Below are 19,596 nucleotides of genomic sequence, written 5' to 3' on the forward strand. Positions count from 1 at the left end.
CTCTGGGAGATTTTTGCCATTTGATATTACATGGAGCTGGGAGGTCTCTGGTGGACCAATGTCCTGAACTTGGCTATCCCACCTCAGAGGCACAGCCCTGACGCCTGGCTGGAGCACCAAGAGCCTGTCATCCACACGGCTCAGAATAAAAGGGAGAAAAGAAAGAAAGAAAAATTTAAAATAAAATAGTTATTAAAATAAAAAACAAAAAAATATTTTAAGATTTTTTTAATAATTAAAAAAAAAAAGAAAGAAAGAACAACCAAACCAAAAAACAAATTCACCAATGATAACAAGGGCTGAAAACTATACTAAAAAAAAAACAGAAACGGACAGAGAGAACCCTAGGACAAATGGTAAAAGCAAAGCTATACAGACAAAATCACACACAGAAGCTTACACATACACATTCACAAAAAGAGAAAAAGGGAAAATATATATATATATCTCTGCTCCCTAAGTCCATGTCTTCAATTTGGGATGATTCGTTTTCTCTTCAGGTATTCCACAGATGCAGGGTACATCAAGTTGATTGTGGAGATTTAATCCGCTCCTCCTGAGGCTGCCTGGAGAGATTTCCCTTTCTCTTCTTTGTTCGCACAGCTCCTGGGATTCAGCTTTGGATTTGGCCCTGCCTCTGCATGTAGGTCGCCTGAGGGTATCTGTTCTTCGCTCAGACAGGACGGGGTTAAAGTAGCAGCTGCTTCGGGGGCTCTGGCTCACTCAGGCCGGGGGAGGGGAGGAGTATGGAGTACGGGGCTTGCCTGCAGTGGCAGAGGCTGGCGTGACATTGCACCAGCCTGAGGCATGTCATGTGTTCTTCTGGGCAAGTTGTCCCTGGATCACGGGACCCTGGCAGTGGCGGGTTGCACAGGCTCCCAGGAGGGGAGGTGTGGCTACTGACCTGTGCTTGCGCACAGGCTTCTTAGTGGCTGCAGCAGCAGCCTTAGCGTCTCATGCCCATTTCTGGGGTCTGCCCTGATAGCCGCCACTCCCGCCCATCTCTGGAGCTCCTTTAAGTGGCGCTCGGAATCCCCTCTCCTCACGCACCAGGAAACAAATAAGCAAGAAAAAGTCTCTTGCCTCTTCGGCAGCTCCATACCATTTCCCAGACCTCCTCCGAGCTAGCCGTGGCGCAGTAGCCCCCTTCAGGCTGTGTTCACGCAGCCAACCCCTGTCCTCTCCCTGGGATCCGACCTCTGAAGCCTGAGCCTCAGCTCCCAGCCCCCACCCATCCCGGCAGGGGAGCAGACAAGCCTCTCGGGCTGGTGAGTGCAGGTTGGCACCTATCCTCTGTGCAGGAATCTCTCTGCTTTGCCCTCTGCACCCCTGTTGCTGTGCTCTCTTCCGGGCTCCGAAGCTTCCCCCCTCCGCCACCCACAGTCTCCGCCCGCAAAGGGGCTTCCTAGTGTGTGGAAACCTTTCCTCCTTCACAGCTCCCTCTCACTGGTGCAGGTCCTGTCCCTATTCTTTTGTCTCTGTTTTTTCTTTTTTCTTTTGCCCTACCCAGGTACATGGGGAGTTTCTTGCCTTTTGGGAGGTCTGAGGTCTTCTGCCAGCATTCAGTAGGTGTTTTCTAGGAGTTGTTCCACATGTAGATGTATTTCTGATGTACTTGTGGGGAGGAAGGTGATCTCCACGTCTTACTCTTCTGCCATCTTGAAGCTCCTCCGAGGCATGACAATTAATTGCAACACATGATTCTGTATGGACCCTGGACCAGGAAGGGAAGGGGAAATGGTTGAGACAGTTGGCAAAATTTAAATAGTCTGTGGATTGGAGGGCAGGGTTATATCAATGTGGAATCCCTGATCTGGAGGTTTGGACTGTGGTCATGTAGGGGAGAATCTTTGGGAAACATGCATTGAAGACTGAGGAGTGATAAGGTATCATGTTTGCAGCTTGCACTCAAATGGTTTAGGAAAAGAATGTGATAATTAGTATATATACAGAGAAACACTGAGACAGGGAGGGAACAAATGTAGTAAAATGTATTCCAGTTGGGGAATGTTAATGAGGCACATACTGATTTACCTGTAGTGTCCTTGTAACTTTTCTGTAAATTTTAAATTATTTCAAAATAAGTTCATTTTTAAATTTCTACTGAGTGCATTGGGAGATTCAATGAGAGATATTTATAAATCAATTTTAGAACTTATATTCAAAGAAATCAGTGACTTCTTTGAAATTACAGAAAAATATGGATAACATTGCTCCAATAACTGTTCTGTGGGACTCTTCATTACCTTTCAGTGGTGGGATTCTCCCTCCTCCACATACACAAGCTAACCATCTGGACTCCAGACGCATTACTCACAGCTTCCACTGGCCAACCCAGAAGTTATTACAATAATAAAGCAATCTCTAAGTGTTTAGATACAATGGTGAAAATGGGAATGAAGTAGAAAGGATAAGAGCAGAAATTGTAAAGGAGGAATTAAAGAAACGAGTAAATAATTCACATAATTAGGATAAGGGAGGAAATTAAAATAATGATACTGCCTTTAATAAAACAGGAAATCAGAAGAAGCTTTGGTGGTAAAGAAGATAAATTCGTTTTTTAAGTAGATTGATCATGAAATGCATATAGGCATTTCAAATTAAACATCCAGCAAACTGTAGGAAACATAAGGCTAAAACCCAAGCATGAAATGGATTCTGGCTTCTAAATAAAGAACTAATAATCATTCTCAGAAGATTTTCAAATTGCTATATATTACATTCATCCCTCAGACCTAAGCAATCAATAAAGTTTTCACTGTTGGTAAATTTGAGTGTTGAAAAGTAGTAACATCTTCGTGTTGGGTCAAGGATTAATATATTTGCTTTTAGTATTGAGGTAACCAACAGCTATTATTCATAAACCAACCTCCACCTCACTAGTAGCTGGATGTATTTTTTATTAGGATTAAGAACATCCTAGTAGCTCGAAAATTCCTAAAACATTCTGTTTAGATCACCAATAAATTTAGAATATAAAAAACCAAAAAAATCCAGTTAAAACCAGCTTAGCTAGGGAGCTAATTGTATATAGACAATCTTCTTTATGAAATGCACTATTAATCTCCTTACATAACAGTAGATCATTATGTTCAATTAACTGAAGTGCTTTCAGTTAGCTCACTTGATGATAAAAAATAAATAAGTAAGCAATGATAGTCCATAATTAGAACCAAATACTGAAACAGGCTAATCAACTTTGTAAAAGACTGTAAAAGAATGAGGAAACTTCACATAGTTACCCCATCCATATTCACATAACAAATCCATCATGACCTGATTACTGTTTATAAAATACCAACATAAGGGTTTTTTTCAAAATATTTATTCTATTAGTCACATTCTAAACCAATATAGCTTTCAATAGTCACAGATGCCACTAGTTATTAACAATTTCTTGAAGGTATTTTTACCCTTAATATTTGTTACATTTGCTGCTCATGCATTTTAATTATAAATTAGAAGCAATGAAAATACTATAATCAGAGAAACAGAGAGCATTTCTACTCACTGAAATACTATATTTAAAATCACATAAGTTGGAGAAATTCTTCATGTCAGCTGAGTTGCATTACACCCACAGGTGATCGAAAAAAATACCTACTCTAACTTTGTCATCACATAAAATCACACTGGCAAATTTTTCTAAATAGTGTTATATATATATTTTATGACGGAAAATTTTCTTTAAATTAAGTTGTTATAAATCTACTTTGATAGATCATTAAATAGTCAATGTCATTAACTCAAGAAAAATATTTGGAAGTTTTCTTTGGATATTTATTCTTTTAACTTAACGTTTTGCTAACCCTACAAAAATGAAAAGAACATAAAATCAGTGTCTTTGGTCCCCCTTGGAAATAATATGGACTATGGCTAATATTTAATGTAAAAAAATTGTGTACACTGTCATATTTATTGTTAATATTCACCAGTAGTTTAATAAAGCTTTGTTACATGTCTACTAAGGGCAATGTGTTGTCCACATTAACTGCCATTTACTGTAATACCTTCATTAATTGATGCTGTCTCTACGTCTGGAGTGTCTCATCTTTCCACATCTAGTCAGTGAATTCCTCCTCCTTGAAACCCATTGTGAGCATTAACTCCTCTGCAAAGATTTACTCTCCAGTTTATTGCCCACTTACACCTAGGCAGACTCGGTCACCTGCTCTTCTGTGCTACTATAACATGACTCACATTCGTCCATTAGAGAAGGCGAATTGAGATTGTTCATATATTTCTCAAGAATCTCTGTGTGTCACAGGGTATATGTGAGTCATCTCTATATACCCCACAGCAGCTAGCAGAGTACCTGAAACACAGAAAGAACTCAAATGTTTAGTGCACAGTAAAATTATATAATTCAGTAAGCAGAGCATTTTAAATCTTAGTGCTCTCCAGAAACACGATTTGTTTTATTCAATTAACAAATATTTGTTGAGCACTTTAATTTTTACCAGGTACCTTTTATATGTTATCATATTCCTTATCTTTTGTAATCTTCCCCAAATCCTAAAAGCTTGTTGTTCTATCTTCTGTTTTGTGGATGAGGGCCAAAACCGGCTTCACAGGTGACCTGACAATGTGCCCAGTACTTTTTCCTCTAAAGTCTTATAAGTGAAAAAAACGCTCATAACTTACCTACTTCCCTGCCTTACTAAATATGATGTATTCAGTGCAGTGAACTTTTCAGGACTTAGTCAAAGTTCAGACTTATTATCAATTTATGATCCTCTCCTAAAAATAGAACAGCCCCCAAAAACTGGAGAGAAAAAATTTATGGTTGTTTCCATTCAAGTTATTGCTTGAGGTTATCTACTGTAAACTAGTCATTCCCTTTATAACTTAGTGGCTACTATTCTCCTATTGAAATAATACTCAGATTATTTAAATTTAATTCAGAATTATCTCAGAAAAATATCTAAATGTTACTTTCTTTGGTAGACATAAGGGAAAATATAACCTTAGCTGTTTTGGGGGTTTTTTTAATCTTTTTTTTTTATATTGGAGTATATCTGATTAACAATGTTGTGATAATTTCAGGTGCACAACAAAGGTACTCAGCCATACAACCTTAGCTGGTTTTGTACTTTATTTCCAAGAGTCTGCTGAAAGAAAGGAAGGAAGGAAGGAAGGTCCAACCCATCCCCCCCTCAGGAGCAAAGGAAGCTGTGACCTTAGAACTACTAGGAATTCCTCCTCATTCAAAATCACTCTTCAATGGGAATGTCTGAAATCTGATCAATAAAGATTCCCTCAAAGAAAATTAGAACTCAAACTTGTTTTCTATTAAGTGGAAGTTTTATTATGGATGCTCCATCGTTGATTTGAATAATTTTATAGGAATAAGATGTAAATAGGTTCAAAACTGGAACTAGATATAAACTCCATTTGCCTGTATCTTTTATATAACTATAAAGCTAAAACCTATTTGTAAACTTAACATAAAACTCAAAAATCAGTAAGATTAATGCAAACAACATTGCTATGATGGATAATGTTCTGTTGAAACTAAACAAGAAGAATATGGTACTAGTTGCCACTGATGATTCTTTTTATTTTAGTATGGCTTTGTTACCGTCTGTGTGCATGTGTACAATTACATATATTTGTATAGATATATACAAATATACATGTGCAGAAAGACACAAAACCATAGAATTTAGAGTTATATATAAAATATTACTGTGTTCCATTTATAAACCATATTCATCGAATCTAAAACACCATTTATTGTAAAATCCACCATTATTTTATGCATGCTTCTCTTAACCTAACCCATTCTCAGCCTAAAACGAAGTCTTGTATACAGTGACTACTGATAAAAGTTAACGAGACCATAACATCTCTGTCCTCCAGAGAAGTTTTCTCCACTTCTTACACGCTGCCTCTGCCACAGAGAATCTCTTTATTATTAATCCTGAACTAAAAGATTGTCTAAACCATCATTCTCTCATCATTAATTCAACCAACATGCATTGAGTACCTAGAACCAGACAAAGGGGATATGAAGGTGACCAAAGCATAGTCTCAGCCTGAAGAAGCTTACTCTCTGATAGGAAAAAGAGATCTGGAAATGGTCTTAAAATGAGAATTGATAAAATGCAGGTGTGCATATGGCACAAGCTACAATCAGGACAACAAAGAAGGGATTAAATACATACCTGTTGAGAGGAAAGGGGGAAAAGGCGGGAGAAGAAAATACCCAGCTTAAGCTAGATTCACAAGGAGTGGAACAGCATTTTAGGCAGGAGAAGTACTTATGAGCAAAGACATGGATAGAGGTAAGACAAAGCAGAGTAACTCAAGTTACCACAAGTTAATTTCATTATGGTAAGAGCTGAGAGTGGGAAGAAGTGCGGTTATAAATGAAAGAGAGTTAGGCAAGGGTCAATTATAAAGGGGCTGAAATGTCATGGTAGGAGTTTGGACATGATGCCAAAAGCAGGAGGAGTCACTGAGGGCCTTCATCTAGACACATGATCAGATTTATATTGGAGAATGGTTGCTTTTATTCATGTTGGCAGTCACTGCTGCAGCAATGTAGTAACTTTGCACAAAAACTTAGAGTGAGACTGGTGAAATTCTAGTAGCCACTTCACCCAAAAAAACAACCCTCTTCTTTCCCTTGTCTTCTTCTTGCTCACTGGAAAGCCTCTCTGCAGAACACAGAATCACAAAATTTAGAGTTAGAAGGAAGCTTAAATATTATTTTGCCCACCTTGTCATTTCCAGATTAAGGCAAGAGATTCAATTTAGCTCACACATCCATCCAGTGAAAAAGAATGAGCTAAAATTCACATCTCTCATTCTAGAATTCTTTCCAGTTGCCCATTTTCTGAACTTTCAGGCCCTTGATCTAGATAAAGTGAAAGTATTCATCCGTAATTTTAATGCCCATGTTAATACCAATCTACTGACAAAAATAAAAATGTTGGAAGTACTTTAAGCCATTGATAAAGATGCTTGAATTAATATCTGTATCATTTTTCTTATGACCTGTGATAAATCCTAAGGGATGAATTGTCAAAGCAGACTCCCCCAAAATCATAGAGCTTACCTCACACCAAACTTCATTAATGATTCAATTGATGCAGGCCACTATCAGACATATAGATAAAATATCCTTTTTGGGAAAAACCCAAAGCCATCAGACACAGCATTTAAAACTATCCACCTTCTCCTGCATTTTGGCACACTTTGGTTTCAGATGTACAAGGAGTTTTTGAACATAGTATGCAAAGGTATTTCTCACAAAAGCAAGGCAGTTTGGATTGAGGACATCTCCATTTTACACGTCCTTGCAAAGCTTACATACTATTTCCTTCCCCCATCTCCAGCCAGCCATGTCACATAAATCCATAAATTGCAGGCTTATTTGCAATAAGCAATCTAGACAGACCAAAAATGTCCTACTAAACACATTTCATATATAGGGACTCCCTGGTATCTTTCCATGAGTAAATACCATGATCAGATTTACAAAGAGGTCTGATGAGGACTTTTATTCCTCTGAGGGTCCCAGGAAGGGAGAGAATCAGTCACAAGCCTGATGTTAACTTTTCCTTTGATGTTTATATCCTAAATTTAAAAATATAATCAACTATAGGCTTAGAGGATTATCTGAGAAGTTCCTAAAATGACCCCATACATATTTGATAATTCATTCAGAATTATTTCTGAAGCAACAATGTAACAAAAAAGAAAACTTTGCCTTTTAAAACAATGAACACCCATATTTTAACAAAAGTAATTTTGTATTTTCAAGACATACAAATCAAATTATATTCATAATCAATCAAGTTATTTATTATATGTTTCTTTTTGAGGAAATGATTGAATCTAAAATTAAAACTTCTAATTTCTTTTAAAAATCAGTAAAGGACTTATGATTTTGGTAATATGAAAAACTAAATTTAAATTCTTCCTTAATTTTTTTTCCTCTGTATTTTTTTCTACAACAAATGTACTTTAAAATGCATAATTATTTTTTAAATTTTATTGAAGTATAGTTGATTTACAATGTTGTGTTAATTTCTGCTGTACAGCAAAGAGATTCAGTTATACACATATATATTCTTTTTCATATTCTTTTCCTAAAATGCATAACTATTATCTTAAGGAAATCTCCAGGTTGCAGAAATACAGAGGGAAGAAGTATTAGATGAGTTAACTCAGGCTGCCCTGGTGTGGAGGGTGTGGAGGGTGGTCTTGGTGCTGAAAGTCTTTCGTTTTAATTGGAAAGTGCACAAGAGAAGAGGTCCCATTAAAAAAACAAACAAAAACAAAGACAAGACTCCCTTAAAAAAGTGCATCCTTGTTGGACTGAAAAAAAAAATCTGTCCAATGGCACAGAGCATCAAGGAAGTTTGTCCGGGCTCTGGGTAGGAAAATTAAGTTCTCCTTAACAATTCTTAATGTTGAACTTGTGTCTCACACAGGTTTGGGGTCCAAATTTACACACACAGAAAGAACAGAATAAGCAGAGTTTTTTAACAATGCAGAAAAAACCAAACAATGTAGAAAAACCAAAAGTAACTATAGTTAACAGTACTGTATTGTTAAGCTGCTACGAGAGTAGAGCTTAAATGTTCTCACCATACTACACAACTAAATGATAATTATGTGAGGTGAAGGATGTGTTGTTTAAGTTTATTGTGATAGTCATTTTGCAGTATATACGTGTATCAAATCATCATATTGTACACCTGAAACTTACACAATGGTGCATGTCAATTATATCTCAAAAAGCTGGGGGAAAAAAGGAGTAATTCAAGTCAATTTTACTTTTTAAAATAAGGCAAGTTAAGGAATAAGATTCCACCAATTAATAGGGCTGAACATTGACAATTCTTGTCAAAATATGCAAGTATTTTTATGCCCCCAACCGCAAGCCTGGATTTTTTTTAAAGTAACTTTTTTTACATTTATATAAAATATTTATTATCCATAAAAACAAGTAAGATGTAATTAATTCATTAGTATTTTAATGTCCTTGGAACTCCATGTAGTAAGCAATATCTCACTTTAAAAAGATTTTCATTTCATGGAAAGAGCATTTTCTATTACATAAATTGCTTCAATTCTTTTTTAAAAGAGCAGAATAAATTTCTACAATTGAAATACACATTTTATCTTTTTTTTAATGTTTGATATTTTTTATAAAGCTAAATGGTTAAAAGATAATACTATGACTCGATATTTTGTATTGTAGAAGGACATTGAATCCTGACTGTCCAGCTGGGTCTTTGAGATGTTCTGGAAAAAGGATCTATTAAAGATAAGAATTGGTGATCTATAAACATTTGTATGTTTCGACCTACAAGAGATGGATTGTGAAGAAAAACTAGTTTACAACAAAAAGTAGCCATTCCAATGATCTTATTGCTATTGCTGGATGGCATGTAGAGCTAAGGTATGCAGACAATCAGAGGTTATCTCAACTCCTATTCTCTCCTTGTGTGATAACTGTATTTTAATAATCAAAATGCTGTTAAGGTCTCACACTGGGATCTCCTTGCATCTAGTAGATATGTCACTACCAGGATGGAAATGAGAGCTCCATGGCTCTCCTAGAGACTGTGATCCTACCTTCCTCTACTCCTTCCTTGATCTTGAACTTCCAAAAGGAAAAAGAGGAATTCTTCACTGCAATTTCATAGACCTCTGCTGTAGACTCTGGTGACTTGGACCTTTACAAGATTTTGAGTTTCTCAGAACTCTAATATTTTTTCAAAAACAGCTAAATGTTAGCCAGTCAAATTGTGAAAGAAATATTAGAATACACTACATATCTGTTTAAAATGATACAGATACAATGAAAGGATACTATAGTAGATGACAAGGTGATACTAAGAGAAGTGACAGAGCAAAGGTTCTGATGGTAATGATCTTTCCATCTATTTAGGGAGAAGACACAGATATAGGAAAACATTAGTGAAAGAAATGGCATATTGTGGTGCCAAGTATTAAGAAATGCGTAAACTTAAATGCTGCAAGTGTAATATATTTAATTAGTTTTGAATTAAAGCAGAGATATAAGTGAGGACTAGAGTTCTCAGATCTCTTAAAGAACTTTCAACTAAATTCTATTCAGCAGAGGCTTGAGTTTCTCTCCATATAAAGGCGCTGTGGGGGTAAAATAAGTGATGCATGGTGTCCTCCTTCAAGGAGTTTAGGCTTATTGGTTAAAGGGTGAATCAGAGAAAAAAATTCATGCTGGAAAAAGATACATTTTTTTTTTACAATTTATGAAATTAATAATCCAATAGAATTATCTAGACTTATAAAACTAGTAATCACATATATAGCTTTCATAATATTTCAGCAATTTGTAAGAAAATAGTAAACTTGTAAGAAATTTTGGAACAAATTGCTTCTGAGCAATGAATTACATTTCCTCAAAGTGATATTCATCAAACATACTGCCTCTCTGTTATGGGCTGAATAGCAACTCTTCAAAAATTCATGTTGAAGTTCTGATCCCCCTACCTCAAAATGTGACCTTATTTGGAGATAGAGTCTTTAAAGAGGTAGGTTAAAACAAGGTCACTGAGGTGGGCCTTAATCTAATATAACTGGTGTCCTTACAAGAAGAGGAAATTTGGACACAAACATGAACAGAGTAAAGACACTGTGAAGACACAGGAAGAAGACCATCTACAAGCCAAGAAGAGAGACTGTTCCTTTACGCACAGCTTTCAGAAGAAACTACCCTTGCTGACATCTTGATATCAGGCATCTAGCCTCCAGTATAAATTTATGTTGTTTAAGTCACCCAGTCTGTGACTTTGTTATGGCATCCCTAGCAAACTAATACTCTCTCTCTGCTTAATTCTAATGTAATCATCATTATGCATCTGAGGTGGATGTTTAGGCTATTGGGAATGGGAAGCATTATGTCTCATTTTTCACTATATTTTCTAAGAATATCATTAATCTAATCAAATGGTAAAATACTAATTTAAAAAAAAAAAAAAAAAGAATCACCAGAAGAACAGAAAAAGGAAAAAGTAGTTACTTCACAGTGCAGAACTACATGTGGGGACTTTGGGAGAGTTGCTTTATATTATATGCCTTCATGCACATTTTGTTTTTTCAATCATTTGCATGTATTACTTTGACAAAATTTAGATAGAAGAGATAGGTGGGTGGGTAATTAGAAAGAAAGAAAAATAAACAAACCAATGGGTAATGTGATCACATTTAAACAATCATTTAAACAATTTAAATCAACAACGGAGTTTTGTTTAATTCTCACTTATAAATTATTCACAGGGGTATTTTGACTCTCTAAAGTTCATAAACAGAATTCGAAACATCCAAGCAGAAGTAATTTGCTGCTTTTAAGCCAAAGCCCTGACTAGCTCGAGAGTTGCCTCTAGGAATTAACCAGAACGAAATCCTGATTAAGCAACTAATTGGCTTGTCTACTAATGAAAAGAAAAACAAAGTACATTTCTCTACCTCGAGACATAGAGTCATAAAAACAGAAGTTTTCAGAACCACCTTTAAGATGTTTAAATCGCTGACAGTAAGATTCAACAAGGTGAAGCCTAGTGAAGGGAACAATGAGAATAAACAAGGTTCTGATCCAAACAGCGAGCCACAGCAACCCACGAGACAGGTACGCTCCCCACGTCCCAAAATCAGTCTTGATTCTCATCATTTCTTGTCTGGGGAGGGATTTTAATAAACACTATGATATGTGATTTCTCTGCAGTTTTACCTGCTACCATCTGGGTCGTGGACTGTTTGTCTTTGGGTTTTATCCCTATCATTTTATACATACTGCATGCATTGGCTTTAGAATGGAATAATAAATGTTTAGAAGACCCTATTATGATTTGGAAAAACAAAGACTTCTCCTTGCTGATTTTCACTTCTACCATCATCCAAAATGAAATCATTTCTCAAATATTAAACTGGTTATATGATCTAGTTCCAATAGAGAATGTCAAACATCCTGGTCTTAGGAAACTGCATTTTAACAGTAATTTCTCTAGACCAGGAGTTTTCAATAGGGAGTAGTTTGTGCTCAGGACAATCAGCAACATCTGAAGATATTTTTGGTTGTCACAGCCCAGGGGTAGGGAAGTTACTGGCATCTAAAGGGGAAAGGCCAGAGATGCTGTTAAATGTCCTAGAATGAACAGGAGAGCCCTTTACAACATAGAATTCTCCAGTTCAAACTTTTAATATTGCCAAAGTGGAGGAACCCTGCTCTGGACAAATATTTTCACAAGTTCTAAGTCTGTTCGTCTATACAATGAGGATGATACCTGCTTTGTAGCCTTGGTATACAAACTAGAGACAGTACAAATAAATCATATAGTAGGGAATTCCTAAGTGGTAATTATTATCATCATCATTATTAATAATCTGTGTTCTTATGACAGATTTAAGTCCAAATGATAATTATATGATCAATATTCACTTACAGCTATTTATAGAACAATTTTCATGAATTGCTCACTAGATTTACCTAAAAGCACTGTGTAAGATTTTTAGAGCAAGAATTATTTTCTCATCTAAGAGAACTGGATGAGAGATGTCAAATACAAACAGGAAGGTACCTCAAGGACTAGCATAGCATGGTCTAATGATTCAGGTTTAAATGAGCCTAAAGTATAAAAAATACCAAGATTACCTAATGTTGGCCCGAGAAAATTTGCCTTCCTTTTCTGATTAACACTGACTGTTTTTGCAGTGGAAAGAAGTGGAGAATGTTCTTTATGAGAGTGCCCTTGACTTTTCTAATACTTGTGTCAAAATAAATAATCTCACACTTTAAAAGTTATTTATATGTTTAAAAACTTATAGAATATCACAAATGTTGAGCTGGGTACTTCCCTTCAACTAGCCTTGTTGTGTTTTTCTCTGGGAAAGTCATTACAGTGATGTATGCCAACTTACCATCATGATTATTTTCCCGCAGAGCACATAAAAATAGCTAATACATTATTCTCTTGGAGAACATAGTAGCTAAGAGCAAATACTATGTGCCAAGCAATGTGTTATCCCTTTCGAAGCACTGCTGTATTGAATTCTCATGGGCCCTGTTATAATTTGCTACTTACACACAACTTACAAATTTCAGAGTCTGGATCAGAACCCTGTTCTATCTGACTTTAGTGCCTGAGAGCTAAATCACTAGGTTATATCGCTACAAACAGAAGGCAAAATGAGCAGAAACTCCTTAAAGAGTTGTCTTTCCTTCAGAAACATTAATATTGGAGAGCTACTCAGACTAGACACAGGTAGGGCAGCTCTTAGACACATCCTGTGCCATTCCTGACAGCCATAATTTGTGGATGTTAATCAGGAAGTCTGCTGGCATCACATATCTTAAAAGTCATACTGGGGAATTTTTTGCAACTACTCTTTCCAGTAACATGTTGGTAAAAGAAAAATAGTTTTTCTCCAGTTTCAAATATGCTAAATGTTAAAAATGACACAAAATTAAAACCCTATTTTCATCTACAGAATATAACCTTTTAAAATGACATTTAAACAACATGTTTCTGAAATACAAATAGATTGAGTCCTATAAAAAATCTATGAATGAATAAATCAATTTACATTGTATTTTAAGTGTCATTTAAATAGTTCTCAAACCAAAATATCATATGTAATTCAAATTTGTCAATAACCATGAAATCAAAAACTGCAAACTCAGACTAGTACAAACTCTCTCTCATACTCCAGAATTAGACACTATTCACATAAAACTACATTTATGTACACATAAACCTATGATGGAAATGTTTCTGAATAACATGATGTAAAAGTATTTGAAGTCAGAAGGTTTTATCACTACTTCATAATCTATCCAAGGATCCATACTTTTCTAGCCATTTAATCAATTTCCTATTCAATAATATAAGAATAATAATAGCTTATTTGCCTGACACATATGAGGCTTAAATTAAATCATCTGATTAATTTGCTTTCCAGTTTAAAATGTTTCCGACATACAGTGTCTAAAAATAATGTCAAACTCCACATCAAGGCTTAAAAGACTCTCAAAACCCCTTCCTACTTCACTAGCCTCATCTTCTCACCCTTTTTCCCCTTCCAAGCACTTCTGTAGTCTCCCTTCACCTACATATACCTTAGGCTTTTGCTAAACATACATCCTCTGCCTGGAATATTTTCCATGCCTGTCCCTCTGGAAAACAAAAATCTCATCTTGATTTGTAAATCCAGGAGTCACTTCATTTTTAATAGTGTCCTTCCTTTCCCTTCAACTCCAGAAGAACTGACCACTCCCCTTTATGCCCCACCTCTAGCATCTACAAACATTGTGTCATCACCGATAACATTTCGTGTCAGTTGCATTGGTGTGTGTTTGTTCCCCCTATGAGACTGAGCAGCTTGGGAGCCAAACTTTCTATGCTCTAACCTTATTTTACCCTGTCCCCATGGGAAAATCTTCAGGTATACACTGGCCACATCCAGTGAGATATACTTACATTTCAAAGGAAAGCTTAAATGTTAAGATAAATGATGAAGTAGAGACAAATGAAATCATGGAATGTAAAAAGAAGAGAGCTATGAGTAAAGACACCAAGGTGCTTTCTTCTTTCCATCATTTTACATTCTACCTCTAAAGACCTAGACTGGGACCAATGCTCTGGCGGTAGGAAGTAGAACCAGAACTGGGAGAAACATATGCCTGGGAGATGCAGCAACCACAGTGAAAATAACAGACCATGGTCAACAAACTGTGGAGGTTGAAGTTGATTATTCAATAGTAGGGCCAAGAACATTCATTTAAGTGCAAGAATTATCATTTTTAGTATATCATAAACAAATGATCAATTTTAATGACTGGCTTGATAATGGAATGAAAAACTCTTATATTTTACATTCAACTTCATTTTATGTAAAATCACATGTACTATCTCTATTTTTTCCTCAAAGGGAGAAAACAAAAATGAAAAGAAGTCTCTCAAAACCAAGATGCCTCCAGTTTCAGCTGAAGAGTCATACATCACAATTCAAGGTAAGAACCCAAGTCTGTAGAAAAAAAAACTAAAAAGTAAAATGTATATTTCTCTGAAATGTATTGTCTGATGAAACACCTTCCCTTGGCTAGGTAAATTACATAGGGTCACACTTGAAATTATTTGAAGATCTGGATATTTATAAAAATTATTTCTTCATTCAGTCACTTATTAAATAGATGCCTTTTTGTCACCTACCACGTGCCAGGCCCTGTTCTGTGGATTGGAGATACAGTGGTAAAGAATATAGGCCAAATTTGTGTTAACATAAGTGTATAGTGAACAATGAAATTTCAGGTAAGTGTTATAAAAACATTAAAATAGATATGGGTTGTACATGTTTAAAGGTTCTGTTCTCTTCTCCCTTGAAACTCCATTAGAAATCTTATCTACTCCTAAGGCTGCCACATTCACTTCTACATTGATGATTCCAAATTCATATCAGACCAATTTCTTTTTTAAGACCCTGTCTAATATTTTCCAAGTAACCACTGGACAAATATACCTGTATGTTCTGCTGCCATCCTAAAGAAAGCATGTCTAAAATTTAATTCCTTATCTTCCCCTTCAAATAAGCTCCCTCTCCTGATTTATTTCTATTCCTGGTTCTATTATTTTTTCAGTTTCTCAAAACCTAATTCATGTTTTATTCCTCTATCTAGGCTGTCCTATAAAGGAAATTAGTCACCAAATCTCTTTTCATAATGGCCCTAAAACTCATTTCATTCCTTTCCAATTCCACCACTAATACCATCCTTATTAGTAACTCATGCCTACACGACTCCCAGGCTCTAAGTGATCTCTTCTGATTAGGACTCTTTCACCCAATCTCTCCCTTTTTCATCCAGCCCCAACAGTATTAGCAGATTACTTTCCATTAATCATTATTTTGATCTCACGTCTCTGCTAGTCTCTTCTAAAGAGCCTTAAGTGCCTCAATATTGCCTGCAGGACAAAATCTAAATTACTTCATCTGACTTGGTAGGATCTAATGAAATCTATTACCAGCTTTTCTCCTATTTCTCCTGAGTATTAACACTACATTATCACCAAGAAAACATAAAAATGATAGAAGAATCACTAAAACAGAATATGCTACTGTTAAATAATGAAAAATACAATTATTGTTACAAAACTAGAGTAAATGTTTTTGCTTTTCATCTATTAGACAAAGGTAAATGTATGATAACTTTTACTAGAACGAATTTTGGGGCTGAAGCACAATTGAGTTTCTGCTAGCGAGAATTTCTATCTCTAAGGAGGAAAAATAAGAAACATGTGAAAATTACAAGCAAGATTGTAAAGAAAGGAGCAAATCACAAGAAAGGTTGTAAGTAAACAAATTCCTCTGTAGGAATATCCCCACAATCAAATACTGAAGAAATATTCCCATTGTCATTATACTTGACTGCTCTTATTTAAAAGAAAAACAAAGAACCTATGTGAAGAAAATAACAATTTAACAGAGAAATGTAGAATAATCTTGAATAACTGGAGGAAAATAATATGTTCCCAGTTTGGAGGGTAATATTATAAAGATATAGATCTATTTTTGTAAGCAATTCATATTTCTATTTTCATGATCTCCTCTCTACCTGCTTTCAACAATATATTTTAAAAAACAAGGGAAGAAAATTCACTTTAGTTTTCTTGATTTTATTTATTTATTTATTTACTTATTTATTTGGAAGTACAGATCTAGGTTTTTATTGTTCTGATTAGAATGTAGAGAATACTTACTGTGTCTATAGAGATCAGCTGTTTTTTTTTTCACTTTCTTTTGCATTTTCATCTCAGCCAAGAAGACAGCAAAATAGTGTCTTCCAAACAGTCATCATTTACTTACGTGAGGAGAAAGAAAAAAAAAGCAAATGTTCTGCAATGTTTTTCAACATGAATGCAGTTTAATATTACCTCCTAACTGATTACTAAAGCTAGGCTCTTCAATTGTTAGATTATCTGATTTAGAATGTTTACAATGATGTATCACTGAAAGGGAAGCATTTAATAATCATAAAGGCTCCATTTCTGGTAAATGTTCACACACATATATTACTTCCACAGATAGTAAGACTCCTATACCAAGAGGATATAATAAAAAAATGTGTTCTTGACATTTTTTCCCTCCCACCTTAACAAAAACAAAACATCAACCAAAAGACACCTCTCTTGATTCCACTTCCTCTTTGGCTATTGCCTCATTCCCATATTCTCCTTTAGAGTGAGACTGCTTGAAATGCTACCTATACTTGTAGTCTCTGATTCCTGTTGTCCCTTTCTCTTTTTTATTTTTTTATTGAAGTATAGTTGATTTACAATGTTGTGTTAATTACTGCTGTACAGCAAAGTGACTCAGTTATACATATATATATACATTCTTTTTCATATTATTTTCCTTTATGGTTTATAAGATATTGAATATAGTTCCCTGTGCTACACAGTAGGACCTGTTTATCCATTCGGTATATACCAGTTTGCATCTGCTAATCCCAAACTCCCAATCCGTCCCTCTCCCATTCCCTCCCCCTTGGCAACCACCAGTCTATTCTCTATGTCCCTGATTCTGTTTCTGTTTCATAGATAGGCTCATTTGTGTCATATTTTAGATTCCACATATAAGTGATATCATATGGTATTTGTCTTTCTCTTTCTGACTTACTTCGCTTAGTATGATAATGTCTAGGTCCCACCATGTTGTTGTAAATGGCATTATTTCATTCTTTTTATGGCTGAGTAGTATTCCATTGTATATATGTACCACATCTTCCTTCTCCAGTCATCTATAGATGGACATTTAGGTTTTTTTCATGTCTTGGCTATTGTGAATAATGCTATAAACATAGGGGTACATGTATATTTTTGAATTACAGTTTTGTCTGGATATATGCCCAGGAGTGGGATTGCTGAATCATATGGTAATTCTATTTTGAGTTTGCTGAAGAATCTCCATACTGTTTTGCACAGTGACTGCACCAACTGACATTCCCACAAACAGTGTGAGAGGGTTCCCTTTTCTCCACACCCTCTCCAGCTCTTGACATCTTTTTATCAGCAGCATTATTTAATCTTCAAATTTTTCAAAAGGAGTAGAAGGTTCTTCTGTAGATCATATAAGAATTTTCATTGCATACACTGAACTGTTGGTTAACAAATGGAGGTATTGAGGAAGAGAGAAACACCCTACAGTAGAAATCAAATCTACATATCCAAAGGAAGAAAAAAACACAGAATTGTCAAGATAATTCAAACTATAATTCTGTTTTATTTTGAGTTATTTTAATTTTTTTATTGAAGTATAGTTGATTTACAATGTTGTGTTAGTTGCTGGTGTACAGAAAAGTGATACAGTTATACATATTTATACAAAAATAAAGAATATTTCACATTCTTTTCCATTATGGTTTATCACAGGATATTGAATATAGTTTCCTGTGCTATACAGTAGGACCTTGTTGTATATCTATTTTATATACAGTACTTTATATCTGCTAATCCCAAACACCTAATTTATCCCTCCCGCAGCCCTTTACCCCTTTGGTAACCATAAGTTTGTTTTCTACGTCTGTAAGTCTGTTTCTGTTTTGTAATTAAGTTTATTTATGTCATATTTTAGATTCCACATATAAGTGATACCATACGGTATTTGTCTTTCTCTTTCTGACTTACTTCACTTAGTATGGTAATCTCTAGGTCCCTCCATGTTACTGCAAATGGCATTATTTCATTCTTTTTTATGGCTGAGTTGTATTCCATTGTGTATATATACCACATCTTCTTTACCCATTCATCTGTAGGTAGACATTTAGGTTGCTTCCATGTCTTGGTTAATAGTGCTGCTGTGAACATTAGGGTGTGCATGTATCTTTTTGAATTAGTGTTTTTGTTATTTCCAGAATTGCTGGATCATATGGTCATTCTATTTTTAGTTTTTTAAGGAACCTCCATACTGGTCTCAATAGTGGCTGCATCAATTTACATCCCCACCAACAGTGTAGGAGGGTTCCCTTTTCTCTACACCTTCTCCAGCATTTGTTATCTGTAGACTTTTTAATGGTGGCCATTCTAACTGGTGTGAGGTGATACCTCATTGTAGTTTTGATTTGCATTTCTCTAATAATTAACAATGTTGAGCATCTTTTTGTGTGCCTATTGGCTATCTGTATGCCTTCTTTGGTGAAATGTCTATTTAGGTCTTCTACCCATTTTTTGATTGGGTTGTTTGTTTTTTCATTATTGAGTTGTATGAGCTGTTTGTATATTTTTGAAATTAAGCCCTTGTCAGTCACATTGTTTACAAATATTTTCTCCCAGTCTTGTAGGTTGTCTTTTTGTTTTGTTTATGGTTTCCTTTGTTGTGTAAAAGTTTGATTTGGTCCCATTTGTTTATTTTTGTTTTTATTTCTATTGCCTTGGGAGCCTGACCTAAGAAAACATTGGTACGATTTTTGTCAGAGAATGTTTTGCCTATGTTCTCTTCTAGGAATTTTATGGTGTTGTGTCTTATATTTAACTCTTTAAGCCATTTTGAGTTTATTTTTGTGCATGGTGTGATGGTATGTTCTAACTTCACTGATTTACATGCAGC

At 35.3% G+C, this 19,596-nt stretch overlaps 1 protein-coding gene across 1 annotated transcript in view; it reads left to right on the plus strand.

Annotated features, from left to right (window-relative positions):
- The first annotated feature begins 1,356 nt into the window (after nucleotides 1-1,356).
- Nucleotides 1,357-19,596, plus strand: part of CNGB3 (cyclic nucleotide gated channel subunit beta 3) — a 161,644-nt gene continuing 143,404 nt past the window's right edge. Inside the window, 2 exon segments of the mRNA XM_082363686.1 lie at nucleotides 1,357-11,629; nucleotides 14,929-15,010. Coding sequence (XP_082219812.1) covers nucleotides 11,519-11,629; nucleotides 14,929-15,010 — 193 coding nt within the window. The 5' untranslated portion in view covers nucleotides 1,357-11,518.

The sequence above is a fragment of the Balaenoptera borealis genome (assembly GCF_965194805.1).
Source record: "Balaenoptera borealis genome assembly, chromosome: 17".
Classification (NCBI taxonomy): domain Eukaryota; kingdom Metazoa; phylum Chordata; class Mammalia; order Artiodactyla; family Balaenopteridae; genus Balaenoptera; species Balaenoptera borealis.